This window comes from Oncorhynchus tshawytscha, linkage group LG22 (assembly GCF_018296145.1).
Source record: "Oncorhynchus tshawytscha isolate Ot180627B linkage group LG22, Otsh_v2.0, whole genome shotgun sequence".
NCBI classification, from domain to species: Eukaryota; Metazoa; Chordata; class Actinopteri; order Salmoniformes; family Salmonidae; genus Oncorhynchus; species Oncorhynchus tshawytscha.
The window spans coordinates 13,179,785-13,196,417 of record NC_056450.1 but is presented as its reverse complement, the minus strand read 5'-3'; the positions used below and the strand labels follow the sequence as shown (position 1 = coordinate 13,196,417).

The 16,633-nt window shown below is 44.2% G+C and overlaps 1 protein-coding gene across 1 annotated transcript in view; it reads left to right on the top strand.

Moving 5' to 3' along the window:
• Positions 1–16,633, top strand: part of LOC112221520 (plexin-A2-like) — a 314,405-nt gene that overhangs the window by 44,851 nt on the left and 252,921 nt on the right. The window contains exon 3 of the mRNA XM_042303787.1: positions 13,580–13,762. Within this exon, the coding sequence (XP_042159721.1) occupies positions 13,580–13,762 (183 nt within the window). The remainder of the gene's footprint in view (positions 1–13,579; positions 13,763–16,633) is intronic.

Sequence of the window (16,633 nt, the reverse complement as noted above, 5' to 3'; positions counted from 1 at the left end):
GGCACATTAAAGACTATCTGAATGACTGAGAAATATTCACAAATTAAGGAGGGGATTTATTTTCCTTGGCGAGCACCAAAGTGATTCTATTCTACTCCAATGCAATCCAAAGAAACACTCTTTGCCCTCGAAGATGGGGAGGGAGAAGGGGGAAGAGATGGGGAGAAAGAGAGCAGACGAGAGAGAGAGAGAAAGAAAGAAAGAAAGAAGGCGAGCTCATTTAGTGTACCAGTAGCCAGAGCACAAGCCATCCCCTCCTTTCTGAAATCCCTGTTCTCTAATACCAGGCCACATATCAGCCACATCTTGTCGGCCACAGTTTGGTTTCTTTATTTTAATTCAGTCCCACAAGGCGTCTGTCCTGCCTGCTCCTCCGTGTCTTTGGTCTTTAATTGCTAATATGAATTAAAAGGGGAATTATGTACACTAATGACTATAGGCCCAAGTGTTTAGTCTCTACGACATGTAGGATGTGCATGTATGTGTGTGAAGTCCAGTCTAGTCTAGGCTAGGCATGCTTGTTCGTGATTGCCTTCAAGTGCAAGTATCTCATTTTGAAAGTGTGTGTGTGTGTGTGTCTTTTGTGTGTCTTCTGTGTGTCTGTGTGCATGTCAATGCCTGTATGTAGCATATGTGTGGGCCAGGGGGATGGGTTTGGGGTGTACAGAGGATTCTATATTTTTGGGCCATATTAATGATATCCCCGGCGAGATCAGAAGTGTGTGGTTGGCTTTGTGCTAGTCCCCCAGGGCACTCTATTGACCGCTTTTATTAACATCACTAAATTCCCCATTAGTGCAATGTCAGAGGTGATTGTCAAGCGGAGGGAGACGTTATCTGGGGCCTGCACTGTTTGCTTTCATTTGCACCACAAAGAGGGAGGGAGTGAGACAGGGAGGCAGGGAGGGGGAGGGAGGGAGGGAGGGAGGCAGGGAGGCAGGGAGGGAGAGGGAGGCAGGGAGGGAGAGGGAGGGAGGGAGGAAGGGAGAGGAGGCGGAGAGAGAGAGAGGGAGGCGGGTGTAAAGGCTTTCACTCTCTCACCGTGGGAGTCAGATAAGATCTAATATAGCCTCTCTGGTCCCCAGGGCCCAGTTTTTCAAAAGTTATCTATCTGGATTTCACTTACCGGGTAGGTTTACATGCATAGAAATAGAACGAATAGAACAGTCCCCAATCAAGTCAATGGTTTGTCCATTCTATTTATTCTCTTTCTATTCATTTAATCCCAACTGGTGGGTGAAATCCCAGATAGATAACTTTTGAAAAACTGGGCCCAGGAGAATCCTCCTGCAGCCCCCAGTGAGACCATCGTCACTGCCCAGACCTCCTCCAACATTCTCTCCTATCTCCTTCAGTTCAGCAGCCCTCATTAGAATGTTCCTTAAACTCCGAGCCGCATTCCATAGTATCAGCCCTCCTCTCCTCTGTCCTCTGCTAGCCAAGGAAATGTGTCTAGCGGCTAGCCCAGCAGATAGAGAGATGTAGCATGTAATGATGTTTAATGGATTATGCAGATAGACGTCAACAGATGAAGAGCTCTGAAAGCTTGGTCATATTACACCCCAACAGCTGGATATGTCCTCTGGTATGCGAACCTTGACTGTGTTTTCGTTCAATCTCCCTCAAGCGGCATGGTTGTATTTTCTAAATGGGGCTGAGGTTCTGTGCACAGCTGCTTTCCTAAAGGGGGGAAAAAAAATCACATTTCCCCAATACACTAGTCCTCAATGTTAAAATAAACTCCTATAGATAAAATGTATTGAAAAAAAAACATTTACATGAGGGTCAGACTTGGTCTATACTGTCTGGAAGCTGACAGTCATACCAAGCCTTCCGGTATATGTGGAATAACACTGATGGGGCTCACATATTCAGCTGGTGTCACTCTCTCTTCCTCTCTATCCATGGTCATTGGCTACTCAACCATGCTCACGACTATGCATGTCTAAATAGGAGGATCCACTATTGATCCTGACTGTCTCCTGAGATGGAGCGGAACCTGTGTCCACATCCCTGTCACCTAGCTATAGCTTCCCATAGTGTAGTAATGGGGATCAGAGGTCAGGAGGTTGAGGGGGACCGTGTGAAATGCTAATCAGACACTTATTGTTTACGTCCATGTCCAGACATCTGATTCTGCTTTAGAAAGTTGAACTATGTCAATTATAGGGGGTGAATGTAACCTTCACTTTACTATCAACAGTGTTTGCATTTGAGACATAATCTTGTATTAAAAATATCACCATAATAGTAGACAAGCCTGAACAAATCTGAAGTTCAGGCGTGGATATACCACCATCCCCCTGTCCATTTGGTCTGCTATGGGTTTGTTAAATATTGATTAATGCCACCAGTCAATGGGGGTATTCTATTTATAGAGCACAACTCTGGCAATGGTAATCAATGTTGTTAGCACCAGATTAATCCAAGAGTGAAATCTAGCTAGTGACTCCAGATCGGCAATATTTATTGGTATAAATGGGGGATGGGCAACTGGCGGCCCGGTCCACGGACCAATTTCCCAAAAATAAAATACAACTGATAATAATAATAATATATACTGTACATGTGCAGTGCTGTGAATAAAGTATCAGTCCTCTTTCAAATTGTCTCTACTTTTGCATATTTTTGATACTGTAACGATTCTCATTGGTAGAAGGAGAGGAGGACCAAAATGCAGCGTGGTAAGTGTTCGTCATATTGTAATTGAAAAACTGAACACTACACAAAATAACAATGAAGCGAAAACTAAATAGTTCTGCCAGGTGAACAGACACTAAACAGAAATTAAACACCCACAACCAAAATGGGGAAAACAGGCTACCTAAGTATGATTCTCAATCAGAGACAATGAACGACACCTGCCTCTGATTGAGAACCAGACTTGGCCAAACATATAGGAATATAACATAGAAAAAAGAACCTAGACTACCCACCCCAACTCTGACCAACCTAACACAAAGACATAAAAAAGGAACTAAGGTCAGAACATGACAGATACTGAATGTTATCAGATCTTCAACCAAAAGATAATATTAGATAAAGGGAACCTGAGTGAACAAATAACACAACAATGACATACTTATTTCATTTATTTCATAAACAAAGTTATTCAACACCTAGTCCCCTTACACTCAATAACATCTCAATTGGGATTAGGTCAAGACTTAAACTAGGCCATTCTCAAATTTGTTGCTTTTTAGCCATTTTCATGTAGACTTGTTTGTGTGTTTTGGATCATTGTCTTGCTGCATGACCCAGCTGCGTTTAAGCTTCAGCTCACAGATGAATGGCCTGACATTCTCCTGTAGAATTATCTGATACATAGCAGAATTCATGGTTCCTTCTATTAAGGCAAGTCGTACAGGTCCTGAGGCAGCAAAGCATCCCCAAACCCTCACACTACCACCACAATGCTTGACCATTTGTAACAATTGTCGTTGGTGGAAGAAGGAGTAGACCAAAGCACAGCATGGTACGCGTTCATATTTACTTTTAATACACTGAACACAAAATACAAAAGAACAAGAGAATAAATGAAAACCGAAACAGTCCCTTATGGTGCAAACACTGAAACGTAAAATAACTATCCACAAACCATAGTGGGAAAACAGGCTGCCTAAGTATGGTTCTCAATCAGAGACAACGATTGACAGCTGCCTCTGATTGGGAACCATACCAGGCCAAACACATAGAACTACAAAACACGCCCTGACCAACCTAAAACAGAGACATAAAAAAGTAACTAAGGTCAGGATGTGACACCATTGGTATGAGGTGCTTGATTTCCTCCAGGCATAATAGGACCCATTTGTAAATGTATTAAAAATAAAACCAGAAATACCTGATTTACTATATATAAGTATTACGACTCTTTGCTATGAGACTTGAAATTGAGCTCAAGTGCGTCTTGTTTTCATTGATCATCCTTGTGATGTTTCACAACTTGATTGGAGTCCACCTGTGGTAAATCCAATTGACTGGACATGATTTGGAAAGGAACACACCAGTTTATATAAGGTCCCACAGTTGACAGTACATGTGAGAGCAAAAACCATGCCATGTGACCGAAGGAATTGTCCATAGAGCTCCGAGACAGGATTGTGTCGAGGTACAGATCTGGGGAAGGGTACCAAAACATTTCTGCAGCATTGAAGATCCCCAAGAATACAGTGGCCTCCTTCATTCTTAAATGGAGGAAGTTTGGAACCACCAAGAATCTTCTTAGAACTGGCTGCTTGGCCAAACTGAGCAATTGGGGGAGAAGGGCCTTGGTCAGGGAGGTGACCAAGAAACACATGGTCATTCTGACAGCACTCCAGAGTTCCTTTGTGGAGATGGGAGAACCTTCCAGAAGGACAACCATCTCTGCAGCACTCCACCAATGGTAGACACTCCTCAGTGAAAGGCACATGACAGCCCGATTGGAGTTTGCCAAAAGGCACCTAAAGGACTCAGACCATGAAAACCAAGATTGAATTCTTTGTCCTGAATGCCAAGCTTCACGTCTGGAGGAAACCTGGCACCATATCTATTAGAGGTTGACCGATTAATCGTAATGGCCGATTAATTGGGCCCGATTTCAAGTTTTCATAACAATCGGAAATCGGTATTTCTGGGTGCCGATTTTGGCGATAAAAAAAAAAAAAGTATTTATTTTATTATTATTATTTTTATACCTTTATTTAACTTGACAAGTCAGTTAAGAACACATTCTTATTTTCAATGACGGCCTAGGAACGGTGGGTTAACTGCCTTGTTCAGGGGCAGAACGACAGGTTTTCACCTTGTCAGCTCGGGGGTTCCAAACTTGCAACCTTACAGTTAACTAGTCCAACACTCTAACCACCTGCTTCTCGTTGCACTCCACAAGGAGCCTGCCTGTTACGCGAAAGCTATACTGCTACACTGGCAATACTATAGTGCCTATAAGAACATCCAATAGTCAAAGGTACATGAAATACAAATGGTATAGAGAATAAAACCTCTTACCTTGGAATATTGAAGTCTCATGTTAAAAGGAACCACCAACTTTCATATGTTCTCATGTTCTGAGCAAGGAACTCAAACGTTAGCTTTTTTACATGGCACATATTGCACTTTTACTTCTCCAACACTTTGTTTTTGCATTATTTAAACCAAATTGTTTCATTATTTATTTGAGTGATGTATTATAAAATAAGTGTTCATTCAGTATTGTTGTAATTGTCATTATTACAAATAAATAAATAAAAAATTGGCCAATCGGTATTTGCTTTTTTGTCCTCCAATAATCGGTATCGGTATCGGCGTTGAAAAATCAAAATCGGTCGACCTCTAATCTCTATGGTGGTGGCAGCATCATGCTGTGGGGATGTTTTTCAGTGGCAGGGACTGGGCAACTAGTCAGGATCAAGATAAAGATGAACGGAGCCAAGTACAAAGAGATCCTTGATGAAAACCTGCTCCAGAGCACTCTGGACCTCACACTGGGGCGAAGGTTCACCTACCAACAGGACAACAACCCCAATGCAGGAGTGGTTTTGGGGCAAGGATTCTACAAAATGTCTAAAGCATTCTACAAGGATGCTAGCCCATGTTGAATCTAATACTTCCCACAGTTGTGTGAAGTTGACTGATTGTCATATGGGTGGTGGAAAATTTTAGAGTTACACAGGAAACGGTTGAGCGTGGAAAAACCCAGCAGCTTTACAGTTCTTGACACAAATCGGTGCGCCTGGCACCTACAGTACTACTGTCATGACGTTGCCATGTTGGGTGAGGTTTATGACCCCCACATAAATACCTTTCCCCCATTTTCTCTCCACTCTACAGAATGGACTCTTGGAAAGACCTTTGTTAACATAGAGAGAGTATGGTAACATCAAAAGGTTGGGGAATGGAACAATATATCCCTTTCTCAACCAGTTGAAGTGTCCATTGGTACTTAAATAATATGATGTCAGATCAGTTGTTGTCTAGGACATTATATCTGATGATAGGACGACGTAAATTGTATATTGGAAAGTCTACACATTCTAGTTCAGATTCACATGGAATTGTTGCGCAATTTAAATGTTTAAATTTGAAACTATTTGTGAAAAGATTAAATGTAATTTTAGCTTCTAAATGAGAGAATTGTTTTCATAAGTAAACTATGCTCACTCAGGTGCACGCCCAAGTGAACAGACATTGGTTGAGAACCATGAAACACGCCCTTCTCTCCCCCAGTACAAAAGCCAGTTAACAGAAGTCAACCTCAGTTCCCGAGGACGTGAGGACTGGTGTCCATACGTCTAAAAGGGCTAATTTCAACTACAACCTAACAAAATTAACATTTAGTTCCAGAAATGTTAGGACTGCTGTCCTAACGTTTAAAAACATTTTTTTTAAACCATCTATCGAAGCACAGCTCAGAGTAATATATATATCTTGCATTTTCCTTTTCCGAATGGGTGGTTATTAGAATGCATAAGATTCTGTATTTATGGTAGCATAGCTTCTCAAGGTCTGATAGCGAAACCAATCCCTTTGTCCCTCAGTCTTCCCGCTCTTTCATTCAAACCCAACCCCCTTCCTTTGTGTTAACAGCCGTCATATCGGGTTAGCCCACTAGGGGCTTTTCATGACATGATTAGTAGTCAATGTGTGATCTAACCTGTGTGTGCATATATATATAAACTCAGCAAAAAATATATATCTTTCAAAGATATTTTATAAAAATCCAAATAACTTCACAGATCTTCATTGTAAAGGGTTTAGACTGTTTCCCATGCAATTAATGAGCATGCACCTGTGGAACGGTTGTTAAGACACTAACAGCTTACAGACTGTAGGCAATTAAGGTTACAGATTTGAAAACTTAGGACACTAAAGAGGCCTTTCTCCTGACTGAAAAACACCAAAATAAAGATGCCACGGGACCTGATCATCTGTGTGAACGTGTCTTAGGCATGCTGCAAGGAGGCATGAGAACTGCAGATGTGGCCAGGGCAATAAATTGCAATGTCCGTACTGTGAGACGCCTAAGACAGAGCTACAGGGAGACAGGACGGACAGCTGATCGTCCTTGCAGTGGCAGACCACATGTAACAACACCTGCACAGGATTGGTACATCCGAACATCACACCTGCGGGACAGGTACAGGATGGAAACAACAACTGTCTGAGTTACACCAGGAACGCACAATCCCTCCATCAGTGCTCAGATAGTCCGCAATAGGCTGAGAGAGGTTGGACTGAGGGCTTGTAGGTCTGTTGTAAGGCAGGTCCTCACCAGACATCACCGGCAACAACGTCGCCTATGGGCACAAACCCACCGTCACTGGACCAGACAGGACTGGCAAAAAGTGCTCTTCACTGACGAGTCAGGGTTTTGTCTCACCAGGGGTGATGGTCGGATTTGCGTTTATCGTCGAAGGAGTGAGAGTTACACCGAGGCCTGTACTCTGGAGTGGGATCGATTTGGAGGTGGAGGGTCCGTCATGGTCTGGGGCGGTGTGTCACAGCATCATCAGACTGAGCTTGTTGTCATTGCAGGCAATCTCAACGCTGTGCGTTATAGGGAAGACATGTGTGGTACCCTTCCTGCAGGCTCATACTGACATGACCCTCCAGCATGACAATGCCACCAGCCATACTGCTCGTTCTGTGAGTGATTTCCTGCAAGACAGGAATGTCAGTGTTCTGCCATGGCCAGCGAAGAGCCCGGATCTCAATCCCATTGAGCACATCTGGGACCTGTTGGATCGGAGGGTGAGGACTAGGGCCATTCCCCCCAGAAATGTCCGGGAACTTGCAGGTGCCTTGGTCGAAGAGTGGGGTAACATCTCACAGCAAGAACTGGCAAACCTGGTGCAGTCCATGAGGAGGAGTGCACTGCAGTACTTAATGCAGCTGGTGGCCACACCAGATACTGACAGTTACTTTTGATTTTAAACCCCCCTTGTTCAGGGACACATTATTCAATTTCTGTTAGTCACATGTCTGTGGAACTTGTTCAGTTTATGTCTCAGATATTGAATCTTGTTATGTTCATACAAATATTTACACGTGTTAAGTTTGCTGAATATAAACACAGTTGACAGTGAGAGGACGTTTCTTTTTTTGCTGAGTTTATGTAATTCTGTGTGGTTATTTAGGTATTTAGTAATACATTATTAAGCCAATTTGTGTTTTGCTGATTCAACTTATTAGCTAGGGTACGTGCAGATAACCAAGTACTTACGACAATAAGAATTAGACCAATCGAGGTGAAGATTAATAATTGACTGCTATTGATGTTAAAGATCTTCAGGATTCGGGAGATAACCGCTCAATATAAATGAATGCTTCCCTGGTGCCCCAGGTTATTAATGGTTTAATTCTTGCATGGTTTAATTCAATCACGTAATCAATTAAACGTCAGGTAATCGATTTGATAAAATAGCATGTAATATAATTGAATCCTAGTCAGACACGACACTTAACTCTTTTGTCTTGCCCATTAACCCTCTGAATGGCACACACACACAATCCATGTCTCAATTGTCTCAAGGCTTAAACATCCTTCTTTAACCTGTCTGCTCCCCTTCATCTACACTGATTGAAGTGGATTTAACAAGTGGCATCAATAAGGGATCATATCTTTTACCTGGATTCACCTGGTCAGTCTATGTCATGGAAAGAGCAGGTGTTCTTAATCAATCAAACAATCAAATTGATTTATAAAGCCCTTTTTACATCAGCAGATGTCACAAAGTGCTATACAGAAACCCAGCCTAAAACCCCAAACAGCAAGCAATGCAGATGTAAAAGCACGGTGGCTAGGAAAACCTCCCTAGAAAGGCAGGAACCTAGGAAGAAACCTTGAGAGGGACAAGGCTCTGAGGAGTGGCCAGTCTACGTTGAGATTAAAGCAGTACATGGCCAAGATGGTCAAACGTTCATAGATGACCAGCATGGTCAAATAATAATAATAATCACAGTGGTTGTAGATGGTGCAACAGGTCAGTACCTCAGGAGTAAATGTCAGTTAGCTTTTCATACCCGAGCATTCCGAGTCAGAGACAGCAGGTGCAGTAGAGAGAGAGAGAGTCGAAAATAGCAGGTCTGGGACAAGGTAGCACGCCCGGTGAACAGGTCAAGGGTTCCTTAGCCTCAGGCAGAACAGTCGAAACTGGACCAGCAGCACGACCAGGTGGACTAGGGCATGGTCCCAGGGCTTAGGTCCTCCGGGAGGGGAGGGAGAGGGAGAGAGAGAGAATTAGAGGGAGAATACTTACATTCACACAGGATAATACAGGAGAAATACTACATATGTAACAGACTGACCCTAGCCCCCAAACACATAAACTATAGCAGCATAAATACTGGAGGCTGAGACAGGAGGGGTCGGGGGACACTGTGGACCCGTCCAACAATACCCCCGGACAGGGCCAACCAGGCAGGATATAACCCCACCCACTTTGCCAAAGCACAGCCCACACCACTCCAGGGATATCTTCAAACCACCAACTTACTACCCTGAGACAAGGCCCGAGTGTAGCCCACAAAGATCTCCCCCACGGCACAAACCTGGGAGGTGCGCCAAACCCGGACAGGAAGATCACGTCAGTGACTCAACCCACTCAAGTGACGCAGCCCTCCTAGGGACGGCATGAAAGAGCACCAGTAAGCCAGTGACTCAGCTCCCGTAATAGGGTTAGAGGCAGAGAATCCCAGAGGAGAGAGGGGAACCGGTCAGGCAGAGACAGCCAGGGCAGTTCGTTGCTCCAGTGCCGTTGCTCCAGTTTCCGTTCACCTTCACACCTCTGGGTCAGACGACACTCAATCACAGGACCTACTGAAGAGATAAGTCTTCAATAAAGACTTAAAGGTCGAGACCGAGTCTGCATCTCTTACACGGGTAGGCAGCTTTGTAGGAGAAAGCCCCGCCTCCAGATGTTTGCTTAGAAATTCTAGGAACAGTAAGGAGGCCTGTGTCTTGTGACCGTAGCGTACATGTAGATATGTAAATGCAGGACCAAATCGGAGAGATAGGTAAGAGCAAGCCCATGTAATGCTTTATCTTCTATGATGATGAGTTCCGATTTTTGTGGCCCCCATCCCTATTAAAGTTGCCCATCCCTGCTATATAGACCATAACAATAAACTCCCAATATCCATAGTAAGGTGCTGGAAAACACGACTACATGAGATCCAAAGGGATTTAGGTTTCCAGCCAAGCCTACTTGGCTTACATCATCCAAACCATTTACATATAATCAGAACCAAATGCTCTGAATCCCATTCTCAGACTGAGACTCCTTGGAACAGATTTCAAGTCTGTGTCTGTCTGTACATGACGTTGGTGTCTGCGGGAGTAGTTATTGATAAGTTAGTGTCGGACACAGTCACACACAAGCTAGTCTCTCGAGCTTCTTTTTATAGCTCCCACTGTAGATCGCTCATCTGATTCAGACTGTTTCTCTCTGTCTGTGACAGACACAGATCCCCAGATAAGGCCACTACCCAAAACCAGCTCAAATCATTTTAGACATGTTCTACGTTCCCCGATTAAGAGACATAAGCACAGCTAATCACAGGCATTTAGCTGCCTTTTTCCTGCTTAGCTCCTGTACCACAGTGGAGTGGGCCTACTATATATTTCTCCATCCCTTCCATCCATGCTATTTTGGGAGCTGCGAATAAAAGGAAATGGTGTTGGTTCTGCGGGGGCTGAGGGGGAGCGCCTACGAGGCTGAGGCGTTTATGCCCATCAGCGTTATTGCTTTTCACTCTGCTCATGAAAAGCAGAGCTGGTTGTAAAGGCTTTACGAGTGTGGTGTAGTGTAGTGTAGTGTGGTGTGGTGTGGTATAGTGTGGTGTGGTGTAGTGTAGTGTGGTGTAGCATGGTGTAGTGGAGTGTAGTGTGGTGTAGTGTAGCATGGTGTGGTGTAGTGTAGTCTGGTGTAGTATGTGGTGTAGTGTGATGTGGTGTAGCGTGGTGTGGTGTAGCCTGGTGTAGTGTAGTGTAGTGTGGTGTGGTGTAGTGTAGCGTGGTGTGGTGTAGTGTAGCTTAGTGTGGTGTATTGTGGTGTAGCGTGGTGTAGTGTGGTGTAGTGTGGTGTGGTGTAGCGTGGTGTAGTGTGGTGTAGTATGGTGTAGCGTAGTGTGGTGTGGTGTAGCATGGTGTAGTGTAGCTTGCTGTGGTGTATTGTGGTGTAGTGTAGTGTGGTGTGGTGTAGCGTGGTTTAGTGTGGTGTAGCGTAGTGTAGTGTGGTGTAGTGTAGCTTGGTGTAGTGTAGTGAGGGAGGACGGGTTGACAACCATGGCTCCTGGGGCTGTAGGGGCTGTGTGTCAGTGATCAGTGTGGCTGTCCCCGGCCCTGATCTGTAACACACACACACTGTGGCTGTGTGTCAGTGATCAATGTGCCCTGCCTGTCTGTCTGTCTGCCCTGATACCTCTGAATGATGCTCCTCCCTGTCCCAGCCCTCTCCTGGACATCTCCTTTACTCTATATGGCACTTTGAGGCCACAGTCCCTCCTCCACTGTCACCGCCACTCACACTCTGGCCTAACCTGGATCACCACCACAGCCTAGCCCCCCGATGTGATGTGGAATTCAATTCCTAACTAAGGACCGTTGGAAATATTTTGACTGCACCGTTGTGATTCTGCATAGGCTGTTATACAGTACCAGTCAAAAGTTTGGACACACCTACTCATTCAAGGGGTTTTCTTTATTTTATTATTTTCTACATTGTAGAATAATAGTGAAAACATCAAAACAATGAAATAATACATATGAAATCATTTAGTAACCAAAAAAGTGTTAAACAAACCAAAATATATTTTATATTTGAGATTCTACAAATAGCCACCCTTTGCCTTGATGACAGCTTTCAACACTCTAGGCATTCTCTCAACCAGCTTCATGAGGAAGTCACCTGGAATGCGTTAAAATGAACAGGTGTGCCATGTTAAAAGTTAATTTGTGGAATTTATTTCCTTTTGTAATGAATTTGAGCCAATCAGTTGTGTTGTGACAAGGTAGAGGTGGTATATATAAGATTGCTCTATTTGGTAAAAGAACGAGTCCATATTATGGCAAGAACAGCTCAAATAAGCAAAGAGAAACGACAGTCCATCATTACTTTAAGACATGAAGGTCTGTCAATCCGGAAAATGTCAATAACTCATGAGGACTGCCACAGGAAAGGAAGACCCAGAGTTCATTAGAGTTACCAGCCTCAGAAATCGTCAACTGCAGCCCAAATAAATGCTTCACAGAGTTCAAGTAACAGACACATCTCAACATCAACTGTTCAGAGGAGACGGCGTGAATCAGGCCTTCATTGTCGAATTGCTGCAAAGAAACCACTACTAAAGGACATCAATAAGAAGAAGAGACTTGCTTGGGCCAAGAAACACGAGCAATGGACATTAGACCAGTAGAAATCTGCCCTTTTGTCTGATGAGTCCAAATTTGAGATTTTTGTGAGAAAAAGAGTAAGTGAATGGATGATCTCCGCATGTGTGGTTCCCACCTTGAAGCATGGGGGAGGAGGCGTGATGGTGTAGGGGTGCTTTGCTGGTGACACTGTGATTTGTTTAGAATTCTATGCCATCCCATCTGGTTTGCGCTTAGTTTTTCAACAGGATAATGACCCAAAACACACCTCTAGGCTGTGTAAGATCTTTTTGACCGAGAAGGAGAGTGATGGAGTGCTGCATCAGATGACATGGCCTCCACAATCACCTGACCTCAACTCAATTGAGATGGTTTTGGGATGAGTTGTACCACAGAGTGAAGAAAAAGCAGCCAACAAATGCTCAGTATATGTGAGATTACCTTTAAGACTGTTGGAAAAGCATTCCAAGTGACTACCTCATGAAGCTAGTTGAGAGAATGCCAAGAGTGTGCAAAGCTGTCATCAAGGCAAAGGGTGGCTACTTTGAAGAATCTCAAATCTAAAATCTATTTTGATTTGTTTATTACTTTTTTGGTTACTACATGACTATTTCATAGTTTTGATGTCTTCACTATTATTCTACAATGTAGAAAATATATATATTTTTTAAATAAAAAAAAACCTTGAATGAGTAGGTGTGTCCAGACTTTTGACTGGTACTGTATTTCTGTTGAGAATGAGATTTTATCAGGCATTTTGACAGGTCATTTTTCTCTTGGATGGACCAAAGTCAGGTCACAAGTCCTCCAGTCAGATTCTCCAGTTATTGTTTACCTGTCCATTCCATCTCTATAACATGTTAACCTGTAGAGTAGAGAAGCTCTGCATGGTAAAAGTTATCATGCTCTCCTCCTCTTTCCCTGATGTTATCATATACCTGTGTGAGGAGGCAAGGTGGGGCTCAGTCAAGCACAGCAGAGACATGTCTACCAAGTGGAACAGAAAGGCAGAAGAACGTCTGTCTGGTAGGCTACAGCAGGATTCACTAGATATAAAACCACCTCTCCCTGATCCTACTCTGTCTCTCTTCATAGAACCCTCACTCTCTCACCCTTTGACCCTGCCTCTCTCTATAGTATCTCTGACCGTCCTCGCTCTCTCCCTCCGTCCCTCCCTACCTCTCCGTATCTAAACCCCTTCTCTCTCTCTTCTCTCTCCTCCAGCCGGTGCCCATCGATGACTCGTTCTGTGGTCTGGACATCAACCAGCCCCTAGGCGGCTCTCAGCTGGTGACGGGACACACCCTCTACACAGAGACTCGGGACCGCATGACCTCCGTCACCTCCTACGTCTACAACGGATACTGCGTGGCCTTCGTCGGCACCAAGAACGGACGCCTCAAAAAGGTCAGTTACTCTTACTGTCAGTTCCCGGCAGTTATGGTCAATTACCGGCTGTTATCGCCAGCCACAGCCTGGACTTCGAAAATACTGACTTACCTCGGGCCATTGCTCTTTAGGGAGCATAGGCCATCGATGACGCCTCTCCATTACACTCTGTTCTGGGCAGTCTTCTCCAGCTCGTTCAGCTATTGAAAAAGTCCTCTAGCTATTCTGGTCTCCCAGTTCAAGGTCCATTTAAAGCGATTGTGAAGCACTTCATCACTGTTGAAGCCCTGGCCTCAGGAGACTGAGGAGGCTGTCTGTCCACTGACTGGTCCTCAGAACCTCAGACACTGAAGTGGTAGTATTCTATTCAAGGAACTGAATGTACGAAGCATGGTGTGGCGGTAAGGAGAAGATAAACCTTTCTCCTCCATATTTAATGCTTCTGGTCCTGTGACAGTTGGGCAGGGGTGTAGGGTGGCAGGGCGTGGGGGAGGAGGTGTCATTCCTCTGTAGTGGTCATTATGTTCGCCTTGTGGAATGAGCTCTGTCTATGGTGGCCGTGCCGAATAACCTCTGCCAGCCCATTAATTTTAATAGGCACCTTTCTCCCTGAGACCCAGAGAGAGGGGAGACTAGAGAGAGCTGGCCCACGCAAGATCCGGCCTGCAGTCTCTGCTGGAGCAGACAGACAATGCTGTTGGTTAAAACTACAGTCTGCGATTTGAAAAACAGCCATATAAATTAATTTAAATGACAAATGAATAGATTCCCAGATCCCAGACTGTAGCTTTAAGGGCTAGACAGTCCTCAAATGTCACATTTCACGTCACCACCACCAAAGCAAGGCAGCATAAAGAGCATCTACTGTAGTGGCTCAGGTGGCTATTATGCATGGAGAGATTTGAGTGATGATGGAGAAAGTGGAGCATGTTGTGTGGTGGGAGAAGTTGGCAACTTCATCATAATACAATTGTTAACCTGTTATTACACAGTCAGGGCTTTTTTCGGTATTGAAGTACAGTGACAGCCAAATGATGTATGTGTAATCTAGAAGAGCTCCCTGTGTTTACAGCTGTTGAGGCTGCCTTGCTGACAGGGTCGTAATTTCAGCCCAACCTAGGGTATGGCAATATGACAGGGGGGAGGGTTTCCTCCCTCCAAGGATTTTTTTGAAAATGTAAGCTCATTTACTGAATTTCTACGCAATTTAAAGACTCAAAAATGCAATTTGGAGAACAGAAAAAAAAACAAGCAAAATGGACTCCAGACTGTGTTTTGTTGCTGTAGCTTCATTCCCCTCAGTCAATAGGGGACTGAACATTCTACAAACAGCTGCCTGCTATGCACTAGCTCCGCACTGGGATTACACCTCTAGTTTAGTTTCATGTCAAGTCAAACAGCAGTTACCAAGCCAAGGCCATCTACTACAGCATCTTTACCTCTGCACTGTTTTCCATAAAGCCAGCCAGCCATACAAACAGCCTTCCCTCCTGCTCCCAGGCGCCAGCATGGTCCTAAAGTCATCTCGCTAATACCGTTTAACTGCATTTGCCTTTTAATTGGGATTGGAATGATTTTAGTAACCTATTTTAAATTGCCACACCCAATTGACGCCCCTGCTTGCTGAATGTAGATGATGTTGATGGTGATTGGTGAGGTGAGGTGAGTTTTCCTCCTTTGTAAAACTCTTTGCGCATCTGGAAAAGCGCTATGCTGTATATGTTGGGCTCCCGGGTGGAGCAGCGGTCTAAGGCACTGCATCTCAGTGCAAGAGGCGTCACTACAGTCCCTGGTTCGAATCCAGGCTGTAATCACATCCGGCCTGTATGGCGTGCTCTCTGTTTCCCTTGCCCCTGGGACACAACACAAATGGACCTGCTCGGTTGTTGGTTGCTTCATCTATTTATTCATAATTTAATCTGTGCCCCAATCAGGGTGTGGAATTGAAAGAAACTCATTCGGTGTAATCCCCCTTGTTTGAGGTACTTAATCATTTATAGCATTTTTTCTACATGATTAAATTGAACCAGACAGTAGAACACAATTCTCTGCTCTCTGGTGCATACAATACTGTGGGTTGTTTCCTTTTTATCTCCCTCCCGCATTCCTCACATACAGTATGTGTCTTCTCTATTCACATCCTCTCCCTGCCTCCATGTATGACAATGCCATGCAAAGTGAACCATCATGGCTGCCTGTCTGTCTGGTGCTCACATCCACAGTATCATGGCTGTTACCACAGTAACCGTTGCATGGAGGAGGATTTATCCAGGATATCAGAAGGCACAGCGAGAGACACAGCTCCACGGTCCACCGCCTTACTGCCTGGCTGCCTGGCTGGCTGGTTCACTGGCTGCCTGGCTGGGAGAGAAAATCCCGGAAGCCTGTTTGTTCAGCCTGTTCAAGCATGGAGCCTGATCCATTCATGACAAAGAGAGAGGGGAGAGGATGAGGCAGCTTGGTAGCGTGTGGTTGCTGTGTGTTTAGGGGTTTACTTCCACCCTAGTGCTAAGCGATTAGTACTGTTTAAGGTCGGTTCAGATTCAGTTTGATTATTGAAAAAAATGATCACGGTTTTCGTTTTCAATATTTTTTTTATACAGTACGTGCATTATGCATGATGTGGGTTGAATGCTGTAACAACACAGAACAAAACAATTAATAAACATCCCATGATGGTAGTGACTTCCCATTACTGCTCATCACTTATTCACATTACTTTACTTTAATAAAATATTTCAGTTGTCGTGTACATTACATTTGTTTTATTTGACGACTTTATTTCATTCCTAGTCATCATCTAATGTCTATTGAGCTGCTGCCTATGCTGTCTGACAAAATTACTATTTTGTAGTTCTTCAAAGTAAGGCATACTTTTATGACTGCTAA